Source organism: Panthera tigris, chromosome F3, assembly GCF_018350195.1.
Source record: "Panthera tigris isolate Pti1 chromosome F3, P.tigris_Pti1_mat1.1, whole genome shotgun sequence".
NCBI classification, from domain to species: domain Eukaryota; kingdom Metazoa; phylum Chordata; class Mammalia; order Carnivora; family Felidae; genus Panthera; species Panthera tigris.
Window position 1 is genome coordinate 63,596,512 of NC_056678.1, and position 20,462 is coordinate 63,616,973.

General features: G+C 42.9%; 1 protein-coding gene across 5 annotated transcripts in view; it reads right to left on the reverse strand.

Annotated features, from left to right (window-relative positions):
• ATF6 (activating transcription factor 6) overlaps positions 1 to 18,826 on the reverse strand; it is a 201,820-nt gene extending 182,994 nt beyond the window's left edge. For 2 of the 5 annotated variants that reach the window (XM_042975597.1, XM_042975599.1), the window contains exons 1-4: positions 17,932 to 18,169; positions 7,529 to 7,605; positions 4,108 to 4,195; positions 2,093 to 2,193 (exon numbers count right to left, since the gene is read on the reverse strand). In XM_042975597.1, the coding sequence (XP_042831531.1) occupies positions 2,093 to 2,193; positions 4,108 to 4,195; positions 7,529 to 7,605; positions 17,932 to 17,983 (318 nt within the window). In that variant the 5' untranslated portion in view covers positions 17,984 to 18,169. Of the gene's footprint in view, positions 1 to 2,092; positions 2,194 to 4,107; positions 4,196 to 7,528; positions 7,606 to 17,931; positions 18,170 to 18,554 lie in introns of those variants that run through there. The other 3 variants (XM_042975598.1, XM_042975596.1, XM_007093048.2) reach the window with 3 other exon arrangements.
• Positions 18,827 to 20,462: the final 1,636 nt, after the last annotated feature.

Consider the following 20,462-nt stretch of genomic DNA (forward strand, 5'->3'; position numbering starts at 1 on the left):
TCTCATTTTGTTGGCATACGGAAATTTAACATAGGATAAAAGTAGCATTTCTATTTTGAGAGAAAAAGATGTTACATATAATAATAGAATAGACATACATAAATACATCATACCATCTTCAAAATACTCTGTAAGATTATTAAAAGGAAAATTAAGAGGGGCGCCTGGGTGGCTCAGCAGGTTGAGCACCTGACTTGATTTCGGCTTGGGTCATGATTTCATGGTTCGTGGGTTCGAGCTCCGCACTGGGCTCTACACTGGTTGTGTGGAGTCTACTTGGGATATTCCCTCTCTCTCTCTTTCAAAAATAAATAAATAAACTTAAAAAAATATTTTTTTTAATTAAGAGAATATTTGTTTACTCTAAGCATAATGTAGGCTCCCTTAATTTAAAACAACAATAAAAAAAAAAAACACCCAGAAGCCATAAAGGAAGAAGAAAGAAATTTGAACAAACAGTAATTAAAATATTTTATAATAAAAAATAGACCAGGGGCACCTGGGTGGCTCAGTCAGTTGAGTGCCTGACTTCGGCTCGGGTCATGATCTCACAGTTTGTGGGTTCGAGCCCCACATCGGGCTCTGTGCTGACAGCTCGGAGCCTGGAGCCTGTTTCAGATTCTGTGTCTCCCTCTCTCTCTGCCCCTCCCCCACTCGCACTCTGTCTCCCTCGGTCTCAAAAATAAATAAACACTAAAAAAAAATTTTTTTAAATAAATAACTAATAAAAAAAATAGACCATAAAGTTAAAAGATACATACTGGGGCACATATCTGCCCAAGATAGACAAGGACAGGAACAGCCACTTCAATGAAAAAAATGCAAATGGTAACCAAAGGCAAGTTTTTTTAAAAAATCTTTTTGGTTTTTTTTTTTCGATCAGAAGAAAAGAAGTTAAGATGACCTGGAGAAAATAGGGGAGAAATGATCATTCCCAGTCATGCCGGTGAGAATGAGAGCTCTGTCGCTCACTGATCCTCAACAACTACTCAGCCCCAGCCACACACTGGTCTCTATGAACCTTACAGTTTTTCAGAGTGTATCTGGTAGAAACCAAAGAGTACAAGCTAACAACACAAGAGGATACGATTATCTTCATGGCCTTAGATGCTTAAAAGGTTATTTCATAACATTCAGCAAGTATTCCTCATAAAAGTCCTAAAACACAAGAATTAGAGGGATACTTTCTTAACATCAAAAAAAACAAAAAAACAAAAAAACAGAAACTATGGGGCACCTGGGAGGCTCAGTCAGCTGAGTGTCGGACTTCGGCTCAGGTCACGATCTCACGGTTTTTGAGTTCGAGCCCCACGTCGGGCTCTGTGCAGCTCAGAGCCTGGAGCCTGCTTCGGATTCTGTGTCTCCCTCTCTCTGCCCCTCACCTGCTTGATTGCTCGCTCTTTCTCTATCTTTCTCTCTCAAAAATAAAACATTAAAAAAAATAAAAAAAAAAATCCGTTCTAGGTTCTATGACCAAAGCATTACAAAAACAGACCATCTTAGAGCCTTCCCTGTCCTCAAAGAATGTATATTCTAACAGGCAGGAGAGAGGGCACCAGGGAGAAAAGACAGTAAGCCAATAAACAAAAAATAAATATCGGATACTGGTAAAGTGCAAAGAAAATGAAATCATGAAAGCAAGAACATAGGGGAAGGAGGGCAAAACCAAAGAGGCAAAGAATTTATTGCCCTCCCAAGGCCCTTCCTCGAGACTCCATTCCCTCAGGATTAAAGGAGATAATAAGATTCACAGTAGCATTTAATAAATGTTAACTGCCTCTTCCACATGCATGATTTCCAGACAGCATTATAATCAAAATCACTGTGAAATCACCACAAAAGGGGGCGCCTGGGTGGCTCAGTCGGTTAAGCGTCTGACTTCACCTTAGGTCATGATCTCACGGCGTGTGAGTTCGAGCTCCGCATCAGGCTCTGTGCTGAGAGCTCGGAGCCTGGAACCTGCTTCGGATTCTGTGTCTCCCTCTCTCTGCCCCTCCCCCACTTGCACTCTGTCTCTGTCTCTCACAAATAAGTTTTAAAGAACTTCAAAAAAAAATTTTTTTTAAATCACAGTAAAAAACTGGCTACTTACAGGAACGTGCTGGGTTGAAGAACAAGAGTCCACGGACTGAGGAGAGGAGACTGAACAACTCGAAGAGGCTGGAGAAAGTGGCTGAGGCTCTGCCTTAATGCCTTTAATGGAAAAACATGGAGTAAAAATTTTCCCGCTGCATCATACAAACTCAGAATACAATTAGGAGGAAAGAAGGTAAAATCTACTCTTAAAATCCAATCACACTGAAGCTAAGGCCACCAAAACACATCATCGAATGTAAATTCCAGATGCGGAAAACAGTGAATGGAGTAGGCTACCATTTGTATAATAAATTATATACGTGCATATGTATGTATCTTCCCTCAGGTGCACTAGTTCTCTGGAAGGATAAACATGAACACATCGGTAACTGTGGTCGTCTCTGGGGAGAACGTGCCGGCTGAGGAACGGCAGCTGAAGGAGACATCCTTCTACCATACAGACTTGTCGGACCTTTGGAATATTATACCATATGCAAAACATTACAGGTTCGTCCCAAAATCACTTTTCAAAGTACAGGAAATCGGCAACAAGTATTTTGGAAAACACTCTTGGCAGTACGATTAAATCGCACATACCGTTCGTATCTTTCAAGCAACTACAGCCGAGGTCACGTTCCTGGGTGTCAAGTCTGCGACAGGGTGGGAATGAGAGAGGGCACATCCCTGCAACAGACTGCACTGTCCAGAGTTAGCTGCAAAACCTCTACCATCCCTCCTAATCTGTAATGTGATCTTGCCCTTCCCCAGTGAGAAGCAGCATCTGTTTCCCTCCGTTTGAAGCAAGGGGATCTTAGGACTCCTTCCATGAACAGAGTATAGAAGTCATGCTCCACGGATTCCAAGGCTGGGAGACATCAGGCAAACGCAGCTTCTACTCTGTGTGCTGAACACTTAGATCGGAGCCTCTGAAGGCTGACTACGTGAGACCACCAAGCTGAGAGCAAGCTCAGCCGCACAGAAAGACCAGGTGCAGGTGCTCTGACACTCCTGGTCATCAAGCCATTCGGGCCAGGCAAGAGATATGTGAGTGAAGAGATATTAAGCTAATTCTAGCCCCCAACTTTCAAGCTACTCCAGCCTTTCAACCTTCCCAGTTGCGGTCTGGACATCACACGGCAGAAAAAAAGCCACCCTTGGCGTACCCTGTCCTGACTCACTGATCCTGGGAGCATAATAAAACGGTTGTTGTTTTAAGCCACAAAGTTCTAGAGTAGTTTGCTACCTGACAATAGTAACCAGAACACCGGCCTTGGGTAGCCCGTATTCTTTGAGGGAAGACAGGTATTGAGCAAGACACAGGAATATATAAAATGAGGGACTGGGACATGCAGGGGTGGGGAGGACTGCAATTTGGATGGGAGGATGTGCGGGTGACTGACTGACTCACTATCTCTCCGTGCTAAGTCTACCTCCTATTTATAGTCTGCGACGCACACTATTAAGACATGTCCCAGCTGGCTCCCTTTTAGGCCCCATCAGTGGGAGACACTAGAGGGACGCTAAAGTGAAGAGAGGGGAGAAGGGGGTTTCTTCCTCCTCCCATCCGCTCCATCCCAGAAGTGGCAGTTTCCTCCAGGTCCCAGCCTCTCTGAGCACATCCCAAACATACTTTATCAGGGTTCCTTAAAGATACTAGCATCAGCCAGGGGTGTGCCCCTTCCACAGAAGCATGTGTATCAGATACCCCAAGCTTCTTCTCTTTGATTCCCTAAATTCTGTCTGGTTCTCAGACAGGCTAACCTCTTCCAGAGATATTGTATATAATTCAAAATCAAGATTTTGGGTATGAATTCTCAATTCATTATGCGACTAAAACATAACATGAAATTCTTTCTATCCATTCTGGCAAGAAACTTGTATGTGCCCTGCCACATCAAAAGTAGAATATATAGTCCCTGGAATTTTTGACCCATCAAAGTAGCCCAGTAACCCCACCTAGTATTGACTGTTACCAAACTACAAAATAAAATGGATCTGTTTAAAATATTTACCAGTGAAATACACCATTACCTGTACAGAACTGGTTGTTGATGTCCAAAATGCCTGTCTCCCAAGGCATCAAATCCAAGTCAAAATCAAGAGTATCAAAATTATTTTCCTGTAGGTTTCAGGAAAAGGATATCAGCAAAAGGATATTAGAAGAATAAAAAGATCTAGAAATCAAACCTCAGACACAACTGGCCATAAATAATATAACTGCTACTACCCAACTTCATAACGAGACTTCAGCTGAATCTTCAATTATATCAAATATTAAAATGGTTATGTAAGCAAGAAGCGATCCACAGAAAAATGGACAATTATCTTTTTTCTACTGTACAGTACCTTTTCAAACTTCTAAAATAAAATTTCTAATTTTTTTTTTAATCCTAGAAGATAAAACTAGGTTTCTCAAAATAGAAGTCAATACACTTCTTAGAGGGACTCTTAAGGTTTTTTTTTTTTCATTTAGATGACAATGTTTCTTACTTAAATATAAGCACATTCTGGGTCATCTGAATAGCCATCTTATACTATTATACATAAATAAAGAACTGTCACATGATTTCAGAGCCCTCACAGGTGTTTGAGATCAAGACAGTACTATTATCTTAAGTGTCTAGGGTTATGGAGACAAAAACAGAAGTAAGCAATATATAAATGGTACTACAAAGTTCAAGGCAGTTAATATTAACTTAATGTGACAGATAATAAAACAGCAACAGTAAAGAAAGTAAGCCTCAGGCAAAAATTAAAGATTAATCTCTTAATTATTAACAACCATTTGGTAATAATTTCTAAAATCATAGTATTTCACAACGTCTATTTTGTGGTTTATTTTTATTGAGAACAAAAGGAGAGAAGGTGGGGTGCCTGGCTGGCTCAGTTGGTTGAGCATGTGACTTTGGCTCAGGTCACGATCTCCCGGTTCGTGGGTTCGAGCCCCACGTTGGGCTCTGTGCTGACAGCTCAGGGCCTGGAGCCTGCTTTGGATTCTGTGTCTCCCTCTCTCTGCCCCACCCCGCTCACGTTGTCTCTCTCTCTCTCTCTCAAAAATGAGTAAACGTTAAAAAAAACAAGTTGTTTTTTAAAAAAGAGAGAAGGAAAACAGTTTTATCACATTGCCCTTAACTAAGTGAATATTGGTGCAAGTTATATAAAAAGAATGTATGGAAGTTCATGTGAAAAGAAAGAAAAAACTACTTAAGTCATGAAACAATCATTTTTTAAATCAACCTCCTTTGCTTTTTTCTCTTATTTGAATCTACACATCATGAAACTAAGCAACCTCATACTTTCAGCAACCAAAAACATCCTTAAACTTTGTTGGCGTAAGTAAATTAAACAACAAAGCCTACCTGAGTGCTATAGTAGTTTTTAAACATATAATAGTTTTTAAACATATAATAGTGGACGTGACCTACTTCGGAGATGCTTCTCTCAGTCTTCAGCCAAAAAAGTCAAATACTTTTCACGGCCTAAGAATTCTATCTGGTTGGAAACTTAACAGGCCTATTTTATGTAAAGTGAAACATATTTATACCTCTCTATTCTGGCTTTTCAATGACTTCTCATGGAAAAATCTACTAATGCGTGAAAGAAAAATGACACAATTTTAAAGGTAGAAAGGGCCCTCAGAAACCATCTAATCCAACCCCTTCATTTTAGACTAGAAATACCAAGGAACTGAAAGACTGAATGCCTTGTGGAAGGTAAGAAATGGTATAAAATGAGAACCATATATCCCTGAACCTTTCAAATTTACTACAGTGTTTCTTGATGGTTTTAGCTGGAGAGGCTGTAAAAGAATATCAGTTGCTTTGGCAACCGCCCAATATTTAAAGCCAATTTAGGGGCTCCTGGGTGGCTCAGTCAGTTGGGTGACCAACTCTTGATTTAGGCTCAGGTGATGATCTCACAGTTCGTGAGTTCAAGCCCCACGTCGGGGTCTGCACTGACAGCATGAAGCCTGCTTGGGATTCTTTCTCCCTCTCTCTCTCTCTCTCTCTCTCTCCCCCTGCCCATCCCCCTCTTGCTCTGTCTCAAAAATAAATAAATTTTTAAAAACAAATAAAGCCAATGTAATCAAGAGACCAAATTCTATTTTTTTTTTAATGTTTATTTATCTTCAAGAGAGAGAGAAAGATCTGAAGCAGGCTCTGTGCTGACAGCAGAAAGCCCAATATGAGGCCTGAACTCACGAGCTGTGAGATCATGACCTGAGCTGAAGTCAGATGCTTAACCAACTGAGCCACCAAGGCACCACCAAGAGACCACATTCTAAAACACCTCACAAAGTAAGCAAAGCCATTAAAATTTCATGTACTGAGGGCACATTGGAATTCTCTCTCCCCTTCTTTCTGCCCCTCCCTGACTCATGCTCTCTCTCTCTCAAAATAAATAGCTTAAAAAAAAGTTCACATACTGATTTTTAAAAATCTATCCTGGGGGCACCTGGGTGGCTCAGTCAGTTAAGCGTCTGACTTAAGCATGAGCTCAGGTCACGAGCTCACGGTTCATGAGTTCGAGCCCCACACCGGCTCTGTGCTAACAGCTCAGAGCCTGGAGCCTGCTTCAGATTCTGTGTCTCCTCTCTCTCTCTGCCCCTCCCCTACTCACACTCTGTCTCTGTCTCTCTCTCTCTCTCTCAAAAAAAAAAACAAAAAAAAATTGTTTTAATCAATTCTATATCCTACTCTCTTCTACTGATTCATACTAAAACAACTGCTAAATTATTCTTTGAGAAATGTCTGAGAAACTCACTAAGTAAGCACTACGTATTTTTATACTCAGGTTAATAAGGGCTTAAAACGTAAGTAACAAATCTCCAACCTCACTGATATACATATAAAATCACTCTGTTCACTTTCCAAGTGAACAGCACCTCATCCATTAAAGAATAAGACAAAATAAGAGCTCCATGGGCCAACGTACTATGTATGAACACAAAAAAGACAAAAAAAAAATACTTTTGAGGATTCAATGTGCTCTGATAGCTTTTACACAGACTTCTAACCACTCAAAGGCAAAAAATAAGGATATGTCTGAGTTTGAGAGCTTTCTACACTAAGGATACATAACTTTTAAAAAGGAAGTTAGTAAGTTCTACTTGAGTGGATCCACGACTCACGTACACCCTTTAACATCATCGTTTCCCTTATGCAGCAAAGTATCTATAGAAGCCAAAAAGTAGGCAGTTAACTGACTTTTCCAAGTCACCCAACCCTGGGGCCAAAGTAAACTTAGAACACAGGTCTTCTCGCGCCAAGATCGATGCAATTTCTACAATCCTGAATTTACTGAGTAAAAAATGGCTGCTGATTTTCATACTTAACACTAAGTTATTTAAACTTTAAATCACTGGCCTAAACCTGTCATCTCGAAACCATCTTGCAGTGATTAAAGATTAAATATCACGTTACTCAGTCATTCCCCTCTAGTGAATACTTACGTAAGTTTCCTTTGTCGTGTCCAACTGCAGGCCATCAGTGTCTGTGAAATAGCCAAATTCAGCAAACAGAGCAGAATCTTCGCACAAAAGAATAGAGATTAACTGTCAATTCCACGTTTCAAGAAAAGAATTAAGCGCTGTAACCCAGCTCTATTGGGGTCCTCATCAGCCATTACTATTACTGATAAACTCTAGCCGTGTGAATGACAACCAATTCAAAGCTGTTTCTAATTTATGTGTTGTTCCTGCATAATTATTATCTTGCGATCTAAGTCCTTACACCAGGGATTAACAAGTTTTATGTCGGGTCACAATGGACTAAATGGTAGTAACTTTCTGGAACATTTTTAACACGAATTCTGAGGCCACAGCTGGACTCAGCATGAAAATGCACTGTGGCTGATCAGCAGCGACGGTAGGAGAGGACTACGGCAGCGTATGTACTATGTATTTGTCATCCAAGCCTTAAGTGGCGGGTGCAACCAACTTTCTACCTAAACAATCAAGGACTCACTTGTCTAAACGGTTAAATTTATTTCAGCAAATCTAACTAATTCTAATTTCCTAGTAAGATTTCATCATAGGGGCGCCTGTCTGATTCAGTCAGTGGAGCATGTGACTCTTGCTCTCGGGGTCATGAGCTCAAGCCCCATATGGGGTGTAGAGATTACTTAAAAACAAAATCTTTTTTAAAAAAACTGCAATAAATAAAAAAAAAAAAAAGATTTCATTATAAACCAAGCAACTTACGGACATAGAAAATATTCTTCAATAAACGAAGTTGCAACTTCTTATAGACAAAGGTCAAGGCGCTGACAAGGCCAAAGGCAGCTGATTACCACACAACCTGTAAAGTGTCCACTTTCTCTAACATTTTTGGAATCTCAAGAACTTCAGTTTTCCAAATCGCAGTTTGCTTTTATACCCCCTAGGGGGCGCCTGGGTGGCTCAGTTAGTCAAGTGTTCAACTCTTGATTTCAGCTCAGGTCATGATCTCACGGTTCATGGGATAGAGCGCCGCATCGGGCTCTGTGATGACAGCTTGGGATTCTCTTTTCTCCCTCTTTCCCTCCTCTGCTTGCATGCTCCCTCTCTCACTCTCTCATTATAAATAAACTGAAAAAATTCAAAACAAAAACAAACTTATCCTCCCCAGTATCATGCCACTGAAACTGCTCCGGGGATTTCTTCACTTATAACATGTACAGGAGCAACACTGCCCGTCTGTCATTAACTCAGCCAATGACACAATCGTTTCACCAACCTACACCCAAATAATGCCTAGCAACAAATTTTGTGTGTAGTGATAGTGAAAGGTTATTCACACAACTCTCACAAAAGGACTGCCTCGCACTCAGCGGCAGAGCCGCAAACACCGAAGTAGGTAACTGTGGCCGTGTGCCTTACACGGCGCTTGAAACCCTGGAAAGAGTCCTCTCTACCTGCCGTCTCTCCTTTCTCTTCTCCCACTCTTTCTGGAGGCTACATTAACCAAGCTCCTCTCCCACACACAAATGGTTATTAACGTCACCGATGATCTCCATATTGCTAAATTCAACGACAGGTTTAAGGTCATCGTCTTGACCTATCAGCAACATTTGACAGAGCTGATGCTTTCATATTAACTGAAACATCTGCTTCACTTGGCTTCCAAATCACCACAATCACCTGGTTTTCCTTCCACTTCACTGCTTGACCCTACCTTGCCGGTCCCTCCTCATCTCCCAGCGTGAAATTGTCCCTGGGGGCTTAGCATAAACTCTTCCATCCATTCTGCTCCTCTGTGATCTCAGCTGAGTTCATGGCTTTAAACAGCGTCTACATGCCAAGGATTCCTAAATATACATGTCCAGCCCATACGTCAAGATGCATGCACACACACAATACACCTCTTGGGTCATCTCCTCTTGGAGGTCTCAAACTTAGCACATCCAAGACTTAGCTCCTGATCACCACCACCACCACCACCACCCCCCGCCAAATCCCCTATTGCTTTGTCCTCATCTCAGTCAACGACAATTCAATTCTCCTGGGAGCTCAAGTCAAAAACCCTGCTCGGAGTCACTGTTGAGCTTCTCTTCTTCACTCTCCATATTCAAACCGCCAGCAACTCCCATCAGTTCTGTCTTAAAACTGCATATCCATAATCTGGCTTCCTACCTTTCCTTCCCATTCTTCCTTCCCCTCCCACCTTTCCTTTTCTTCTGTACCCTTCCCAACACTGAGATATCAGCTTCTGAGGAAGCAGGGCAATGAGCGTGATGGGGCTCTATGTGTCATCATCTGTGGCAACGTAACCGGCGTCCAAGGAAATGGGATGGTGTGACAGAGGGGGCGGCCCAGTGTCGGTGGCAGCATGCTGGGGCTGCCAAGGAAATGGGGCAGGAGGTGGGAGAACAAAGAGGCAGATGGAAGAGGCAGCCTGAGTGTTTAAGAGAACGACGACACTGAACAAATACCTTCATCACCTGAACAAGTGATCAAATACACCTAAAATAACCAGAGCCAGGTTTCTCACTATCTAAGAAAGAATTTACAAACATGGAAAGGAAAGAGCCTAAAAGAACCCTAAGATGTTGGACTGGCAGGGGAAGTATTAGTATGAACCCATGTCTAAAACATATATGTACACAGAAGACTTGCAGATGTTTTTATACATGTGTGTGCGCGCGCGCACACACACACACACACACACACACACACACACACACATTTCCTAGTTCTGTATGTGGGCTGAAAGTCAGAACAGTGATATCGCAGTAGCAATGAACATACTGTGTGCTCAGATCTCGGACGCTCAATGCCATCCTCCACTAAATGGAAGTCCACTAAAGAGCTCCTTGGAGAAATGGCTGATGCCAAAGCTGAAGCAGGGAAAGTGCAAGATAAGAATGGAAGATCCTGTTATGCCAGAAAATAAGGAAACTCTCCGAGAATGACTGGAGTATGTCAAAAGAGTAAAAGAGCTAATACGAATGGACTCCCGCTGGTCAAACTGGGGAAAACGTGAGCACCAAAATAAAAAGGGAGTATCGGATTTTAACCCGCTGAATCAAACAGAGGAGTCATAATGAAATAAATACATATATATACACGCATACATACCTAGAGACAGTCCTTACTTACACTACAATGTCAATTAGTAAATGCGGACAAAATCACCATTTGGCTGACACAGGCAGGGACTAGGGCTGGCAGGTGGAGGTTTAACAAGGAAAAGGAGATTGGTGTCACGGCCGATTAGCTCCCCCAAAACAGCAATCAAATACAAAAGGGAAAGTAGTGACTTTACAGAGGTGAAACCTGGCAGACACCAACTTGACCATGTGATCAAGGAGAACTTCACCTTGGGACAAGTCAACATGGTGGGCCTCCAGATGTGATTCACTGAGAAGAGCACAGCATCACTCTCCTGGCATTCCTGCCATGGGTGCATGACCTGATTCTGGTGATGAGGAACGGCGGACGGACCCAGGTTTAGAGTCCTCTTAGAGAATAGAAACCTGTAGTCTTTAAGACTGTCAAGGACACAAGAGACAGAAAAAGACTAAAAAACCATTATGGACTGGAGGGCATTAAGGAGACCTGACAAGTAAAAGTGATGTGTATTCGCAGGTAGGATCCCAGTCAAGAAAGGAAAAAGGGCCATTAAGACAGATGGCAGGGTGCCTGTGTGGCTCAGTTGGTTAAGCATCTGACTTTGGCTCAGGTCAGGATCTCACGGTTCGTGGGTTCGAGCCCTGCATTGGGCTCTGTCCTGACAGTTCAGAGCCTGCCACCTGCTTCGGATTCTGGGTCTCCCCCCCACCCCTGCCCCTCTCCCACTTGTGCATGCTCTCTCTCTCTCAAAAATAAATAAACATTAAAAAAAATTTTTTTTAAAAGACAGATGGCAAAGTCTGAATGGCGTCTGTGAGATGGATGGCAATGTGGCAATGTTTATTTCCTGACTGGAAGGAGTACGTGGTAGTAATACAGGAGTATCCTTGTTTGGCGAGGAGGGGATACACACTGTAGCCTTTAAAGATAATGGGTCGACACATCTCTCTCTCTCTCTGGGGAAAGAAATGGGGCAAACACGGTAAAATTTAACAGAGTCTGTGTGAAGGGCATGCAAAAGTTCTTTGTACTGTTTTTACAATTTTTCTTTAAGTTTGAAACTATCTGAAAACTAAAATCTAAACAAAAAATACGTGTGTATTCAGAAGTATACGTAAGTATATTTGTAGATCTTATGTATATTTATCTTATGTATATTTATGTAATATATTATTTGTATACTTATGTGTTCATAAATATATACAAGTATATTTGTATATACGTAAGTATATCTGTGCATCTCCATAATCCAACCACTCCCATACCTGCACGCTACCACCGCAATTCACCTGCATTGCTGTAACAGCCTCCAAATGGTCTCCCTGCTTCCGCCCTGGCCCCACCCTTCAGGCCATTCTCAACAGCACAGCTAAAGCGAGATTAAAAACAAGATATTATTGGGAATCCGGATTTTTACAGAAGAAAAGAAATACAAGTGTATAACGTAAGAAGGTGAGCAAGAACCCTGTGGTACTGGCTTTGAACTGTGGGTATTGGTATGAATCCATGCTGTTTAAAAAAAAAAAAAATACCTGCTTCCTTGTTCTTAGGAGGTACATGATGAAATGTTTATGAGTTTCATATTACCTGTAGCCTACTTTCAGATGATGAAAGAAGAGGGAAGTGTGGGTAATAAAGAATGTTCACAGTTGGTAAATCTAGATAAGGGAAATACAAGGCGTCACTAGAGCAATCTTTTAATTTTCTGTAGTTTTTGAACAAAAACTTTTCTGTGGTTTAAAAAAAAAATGTTGCAAGTAGGGTGATAAACACATTCGTATACCTACAGAACATCCCTGTAGTATCCCTAAGAAAGTGCTGGTCACCTCTAAGGAATCTCTAAAATCCACTGCCCATTCCTGCATCCTTTTCACCAATCCCGCACGACCAGCAGTTAGATGTCCCTTCACAGTAGTAAACTATGGTAGCTGTGACCTCGACTTTGACCTCTTAGGTATTCATTTACTTCTTGTAAGTTTAGCGAGTTGACAAACGGCCACCAGGCGTCACATAATGGATATCAGGGATGACATCAGTAAGAACAGCTTTGGTGGTGTGGTGGAGCCTGGCTGCGGTGAGAGCAAGAGACGAGGAGAAACCGGAGTCGGTGAACATGTTTTGTTCTGTTTTCTTAAGAATTCTGCCGTAACATAAAGAAAAATGCAGAAGCGGCTAGAGGGGAAGTAACCTCTAAAGAGGGTCTGGAGGGGTTTTTTCTTTACTCTAAATGGGAGCAGCAACTCTGTTTATTGACTAGCACAGATGATCTAGCACAGAGGGAAATGAAGAAGGCAACAGAGGGAAGAAGGCTTGAGCAAGGCTCTTGGCTAAAGAGGAGGGATCTACAGCACACGGGAGAAGCCATTCGTTCTCAACGAGAGAAGAGAAGGCAAGTATGCTGGCAGGTGGGTAGATGAGTTAGTGGGAGATTCTGGAAGTTCTCTTCTGATTCAAGGGAGGGCCAGGGGGTGACAGAGGTTCGAAGAGAGAAGACACTTCATAAAAACAAACATCTAAGTGGAGAATGAGAGGACCAGGCAGATCCGATCAGCCAGCCGACGGCCTCGAGGCCTGGTTCAGCTTACTAAGCCAGTTAGATTTAACCGAGGTTGTGGTTCACCAGAGAGAGAGGGAGAGAGAACGAACTACAAAACAAGACACAGACCAGGGTATGGAGGGTATGAGCAACAGAGTGGTTACGACTGCCCATGGAACTGACCTGGGTAAGGGGGAAGTGACGACAGAGAGGAAACGGGGGACAGTGAAAAGATGGCGTGTCTGCAGGGTCGCAGGAACTGGTGGAGGGCCACGGGGAGTGAGCTGGTAAGACAGGGGGTGGTGGTCAGAGCGCGGGGTGTTGAAATGGAGACGGTTCTCAGTGCTGACAAGGTTTCGGCCTATGATGGGGGAGTAAATGGCTGAGACAGGGTGGAAGGCAAGATCCCTGGTGGAGAGGAGGCCCAGAAATGAGAGCTCAGGGTATCTGAAGTATCTCCTCTGAGACTCTGAAATCATCCAAGGAAGGAATATTCGAGAAGAGTGACAGTAAGCGAGGAGCTAAAATTTCTCAACAAGGGAGGGAGGGAGAATAAACTCGGAAGCAGCAGATGCCTGACTGTGACAGAGACAGAGGACGGCATATTGTGACATGAGATTTAAACGGGATTTTCTCAGGGAGGATGAAAGGAGAGCTAGCCGAAAGCAGCGGTGAAAACCAAGGTGCTTATCCCACCTTTAGAGGCCCGAATGGCAAAAAGGTTTTGAGAATGAAAATGGCAGCCATTCCCCAAGCCTTCAGAGAAAGCAGCTGTAACCAAGGGGAGGGTCAGGCTGCGGTCAGTGCCGGAAAGCCAACTTTCACAGAGGAGACTGAAGACGTAAAAGAAACCACAGAAGCAGATAGAAGCTTCTGGTCTTGGTACATGCACCTTACATGTGGCAAAGAGGTGGTTTCTGCACAAAGCCCAGACAGGGAGGGACAGAAGAGAAGGAGAGGACATGCAAGTGACAAGCATATGAAGAAATGCGCCACATCGTATGGGATCAGGCAGCTGCACATTAAAACGAGATACCACACCCACCTATTAGAATGGCTAAAATCCAAAACACCGGCAACATCAAATGCTATGGAGGACCAGGAACATTCATTCACTGCTCGTGGGAGAGCAAAACCGGTACAGCCGCTTTGGAAGGTTCCTCCAAAACTAAATGTGCTCTTACCGTATGATCCCAGCAATTGTGCCTCTTGGTATTTACCCAAATGATTTGAAAACTTGTCCACACAAAAAGCTGTGTGTGAACATATAACCGCCGATATGTGAAAGCGACCAAGATGTCCTTCAGTAGGTAAATGGATAAGCAAACTGTGCTATGGACTGAATTGCATCCCCCCAAATTTGTATCTTGAAGCCATACCCCCCAGTGTGACTATGTCCAGAGAGAGACAAGGTGGTCTTTAAGGGGTAATCAAGCTTAAATGACAATAGAAGAGAGAAGAGCAGGGCCCTAATCTGATAGGACTGTGGCCTTCTAGGAAGAGGGAGAGAGAGAGATCCTTCCCCACCCCCCTTCTCTCTCGCCCTTCTCTCTTCTCCCCTCTCCCTCTCTTTCGCCTCTCTTGCCCCTGCCTTGTGAGGATGCAGTGAAAAGGCAGCCATCCACAAGCCAGAAAGAGAGCCCCCACCGGAACGTGACCTTACTGGCACCTGATCTCAGACTTCCAGCCTCCAGAACCGTCAGTAAATAAATTTCTGTTGTGTAAGCCACCCCGTCTATGGTAGTTTGTTACGGCGGGCTGAGCGACTAACACACGGTAGTACGTCCATACAGTGGAATATTAGTGCTTAAAAGACAAAAAAAAAAGAGCTTCCAAGTCATGAAAAATTATAGGTCTTAAATGCATGTTGCTAAGTGCAGGAAGCTACAGACTGTATGATTCCAACTATATGACATTCTGAAAAGGCAAAACTGGGGAGATGGTGAAAGATCAGTGGTTGCCTGGGGCTCGGGAGGGAGGGAGGAAGAAATGAATAGGTGGAGTACGGGGGATTTTTTAGGTACATGAAGCTATTCTGTAGGACACTGTACGTGCGTGACATTAGGCATCTGTCAAAACCCACAAAATGTACAACACAGAGGGAATCTTAATGTAAACCACGGACTTTCGTTAATAATATTGGATCAATACTGGCTCATCAATCGTAACAAATTCACTCCACTAACGCAAGATGTTGCCAATATGGAAAATGGCGATGGGGGTGTATATAGAACTCTGTGTACTATCTGCTCAATTATTTTGTAAGTGTAAAACTGTACCCTCAAAAAGCCTATTAAGCATTAAAAATAATTATGTGAAATTCAGATTTCGTGTCCAGAAATAAAAAGTTGTATGGAAGCACAGTGATAACTCATTTACACGTTTAGTTTACATTGCCCCTGGCTGCTTTTGCACTATTAACAGCAGAGTTGAGTAGTTCCAACAGAGACCACAAGACCACAAAGACTAAAATACTTACTATCTGGACCTTTACAGAAAATAAATGTTGGCAAACCCCTGCTCTAAATTTCATTACCCAGGTTAAAGGGAAAAAGCACATCCCACCATAGGCAGTTCTGAGCGAACCACTTTATTATTCAAAGTTGTTAGGGTCACAAGTTCTAACCACATAAGCTGAATTTAAAAATTTAACTGGCCATCTTCTAATATTAAAAAAAAAAAAAATCAAATAAATCAGTGAGGTATCTGAATACTCAAAATGGCAACTCCCAGAAAAAGAATCCACAGTCTACTGAAAAACGCCAGCAGGCAACAGCGTTTCACTTTGGTGCCTGCAAAATCCACTCCACTTACTGAACCCCTAATGAATCAGAATTGAAGTGTTCAACTAAGAGAAGACGGTTAACAGTGTGAAAAGAGAAGCCTGGAAAACAATGGGAAATGCGCACATTCAGGGAGGGACAGGGCAGGATACCTGAGTTGAGTCAGTGAACCGACAAGACTACAAAGAATTGAACGCTCTGTAAAAGAACACTAGGACTGGGAGTCAATTTATCAGATCAATCACCACAATGCAGGCTGGAAAGAGAAAACGCTATGAGGAAGTGCCCCACAGTTATAGTTTAAGAGATATCATAAAAATATAATACTTAGCTAGCTGAGAAAAACCATAACTACCTGACATTCTAGATTTATTAATAACTGATGGAGGGGGTGGATCTTGGGAAGAATCAAATCTGTAGAAATAATTTAGGAAAAGCATTCTGGAATAGTGACTAAGAGCACAGGCTTTGGAGGTAAACAAACCTCCTGATCCTGCTTGCTCCCCTCACTTGCTACAACACTGAACATTCGCGCGCTCTCTCTCAGCCTGTTTTTTCATCTGTAAGTTAATAATACCTCCTCCTTATGCTGTAGGGAGGATTAAAGAAGTCAATGCATGTTAAGAGCCTAGCAGGACACCTGACGCAAACGAAGGGCTAGATAAATGGTAATTATTCCTATTACCACTATATTTGGCTCAGGAAAACACACTTGGAATCGACAGTCTCAAGTTTCTTCCAGCAGCTCCTAGGAAATCTACCCAAGGACTGAAATAAAGCTCCTACTGCACATAATCTAAGAGGAGTTCTGTCCTTAGAAAATCAAATGAGGGGGCGCCTGGGTGGCTCAGTCGGTTGAGCGTCCGACTTCAGCTCAGGTCAGGATCTCGCGGTCCGTGAGTTCCAGCCCCGTGTCGGGCTCTGGGCTGACGGCTCGGAGCCTGGAGCCTGCTTCCGATTCTGTGTCTCCCTCTCTCTGCCCCTCCCCCATTCATGCTCTGTCTCTCTCTGTCTCAAAAATAAATAAACATTAAAAAAAATTTTTTTTTTAAAAAGGAAAATCAAATGAGGACTTCAGATCAATACATAGAATTGAGATTACGCTCTTGCTACCGCGAATGGTGGCCCAAGGAGGAAAGATGAAGATCAGTCTGGATTCCCCCCGGATTCCCCCCCAAGTTCCAAAGTAGGTGAAAGGCGTAGGCTCACTACAGAGCCCACTCAGAGACCTACGCAATCCCAAATTCTCGCTGGAGCCGGAGAACAGCATTAGTCCTATGTCCCAAAACGAAGAGAAGAATACAAGTTTCCTCTAAACACCTAGATGACAAAGTTTCCCCACCGTCATTCCCACTGCCTTCCATTCCGCTCTTCCCGATCACAAAACCAAACAAAAGAGACACGAAACAACTTAAAAACAAATTGGCGCTGTTTCTGAAGGGCAGTCAGGATTACATCCGTTTTTAAGCGTTAGGTCTAGGCAGTCAGGGACCCAAGGTCAGGTGCTTTGGTTCTCTGCCAAGATGGACATCAAGTCTAGACCAACAATGGCAGCTGCGACACGAAGATCTTTGCATACATTCCCCTTCTGTCACACAAACACGTACAGACACACTCCACGGCAATCACCGCCCACATCCCACACTGAGAAAACAGCTTCCAGCCTTTCTGGTGATCCCAGCCATCCTGCCCTCTGCTTCTCACCGACGCCCTTTCCGCTCCCACATCCTGACCCCCTGGTACTTTCCCAGCGCAAATGACGAAACACGGTAACAATTCCAACCAGGCAACATTTTACGCTGCCGGGTGCCAGGGCAGAAACCGCCCGGTTCTGCTAGACTCTTCCAGGCAGGTCCACGGACGGAAGCGACGAGTTAGCCCCGGCTCCCGGGGCAGAGTTCGCCCACACCTGTCTCCCCAAGTGGGCGGAAGGAGGGAGGAAGAACCCCGCGGCCAGCGCTGGCACCTTCTCGGCCGCCACTCACCCCAATCCTCGTTCGCTCGGTGAGAAAGGCCCGGGCTAAGAGGCGACTCCATGGTGCCGGCAACGCCAGCCGGCTCCCGCACACCCCACGCTCCCGCGGCCTGGAACTCGGTGACTAACAGCTCGGACGGCGGCGGCAGGCGGACAAAATACCCCGTCCCGGCGCGGGGACGGTGGCCGAGCGAAGACAAACTACGCCCGCTGCCCCGGGGAGCTTGCGCAAATCAGAAAGGAGAAACGTCAGAGACCGAGCTCCTTTTCAGCAGATCTCCGAGTAACTAGTTCCCTTTGGGAGTTTGCGGCACTTTCTGTCCCGCTGTTTCAAGGAAAAAAAAGAAAAAAAGACACATAAGCCCTACTTTCGTTAAATAAAATGTATCGATGTCGAAATGAAAAGTAAAAGCCCTTTCTGGATAGACCGGCTTGTTCCTCGCATATCCTTGTTAATACCACGGTGTAGCTATCTCGGAACAAAGGCAGAGACCCATAAAGTCAATGTGATTTAATTTTTTTGCAATCGCTGGCCGTCATTGTAAAAATTCTGCGTAGACACGAGTGTGTGAAAGAAAAACTCAACTCTTGTGCCGCGTTCGTTAGACCCGCCTCTCTTCACGGGCACAGTACCTGAGGTAAACAACAAAACAACAGCACGTCCGTCGTACTTCCAGAAAGCCCCCTTCTATTTAAACAAATTTAAGCAAGGCGAATATAGAAGAGGGAACTCCTCGTCCTCACACCTATCTCCTAGATATGCGTTTCTAACGCATAGTACTTCGCAGTGGAAATCCGAGCGACCTGACCCTACAACCTAGAATAAGGTAGATTCGTAATCTTTCTATTGCTGGAACTGGAGAGTCGGTTTTGTTCCGAAGCAATTCACATCCCGAACTGCCACTGAAAGGTTGGATTGAGTTTGACGGAACAATTTCAAGAACGCTACGTCATAGAATTCCTTCTTACAGCATTTCAGCCGCGGGTATTTCAAATACCCTAAGAACCCGGATCCCTCTAGGACCGAGTGGAATCCTTCCCATGGTTACTACACCAAACAAACGCTTCCCAGAATCCGGCGAACTCCTCGTGGCTGCGGGGTTACTACGGATTGCATAATCCGCAGTATTCAATCCAGTCCTGGGACCCCAAACCGGAAACATTTCCCCGAAATGATTCCTTGTGTCATGAGGGAACTAAACATGAGATAGTGAAATAAATATCGCTTCTATTCAAAAACGGACCATAAAAAGAAAGCCCTAAAATAAAACCATCAAGAGTCTTTTATTCTACATCCACCAGATACCTTGGTCTTTTTTTTTTTTTTTTTTTTTTAATCACCATGACTGAACTCCAGCCATTTTTTTTCAAAGTTTTTATTTTTATCCGAAAAGCGCAGATGACGATGAAACAAGCATTTGCGTCCCTATCGCCAAAAATTAACAAATATTAACATTTTCTAGTTTTCTTTCAGATTTTTCATACTGTAAGAAATTAAACATGATAGATAAAGCCCAACTCTGCTTCTTCTCCTGCTTCATTTCCCCACCCCCACCCCCACATAGACAACTTCTATTATGAATTTTATGGGAATCAAATCCATGTTTATTTTTACCTGTCTCATGTTTAAATATGTTTGTAGATACATATATTTAGTGTTGTGTTGGATTTTTAAATTTACATAAATGTATCATACTCATGTTCTCCAAGTCACTTTTCTCATTCAACATTACTTTTTGATGATCTATTCATGTTTGAACTGTTACGTGGTATTTCCTTGAAAAAAATCTATATATCACAATTTCATTTTTCATTTCTCTACTAACGGACATTTGGATTGTTTTAAATTTTTACTGTTACATACATCCTTCTATGAGTCTCTTCATGCATATGTGCAAAAATGTCTTTAAGATATACGCTGGGTCATAGAGTATGAATGTTAATATCTGCCAAATTATACCAATTTACATCCTTTCTACCAGTGATGAGCTCTCTACTCCACATTCTCACCAACACTAGATATGGTCACTTTCACATTTTTTGCCCCGTGAAGGGTGTGACTATAATTTACATTTCCCTGACAATTGAATATGGGGTGGATCTTTTCGCGTTTATTAAACTTTATTTCCTCTTCTGTGAATTGCCTATTCTTATAAAATTTGCTACTGTATTTTCTTTCTCTCAATGGCATGTACGTCTTTAGCTAGCCTACTCTATTCATTTAACTGGTATATATGTTGCCAATACCTTCTCTTAAGTTTACACTTGTTTTTTTGTTTATGGGGTTTTTGTCTTTAGGTTTCAATTTCAATGTAGTCAAATTTACCAATCTTCTGTTTATGATCTGTGCTATTTGTAACCTGCTTAAGAAATCCTTCCCTCTCCTCGGGTCACAGAGATGTTTTAAATTTTCTTTCCATAGTTTTATAGTTTTGTTTTTCACATTCTTTTTTTTCTCCTTATTTGGTTATTGCTGGGGTATAGTAGCACTATTGATTTTTATACAGCAATCCTGTATCCAAAAACCTTGCTGGATGGGGC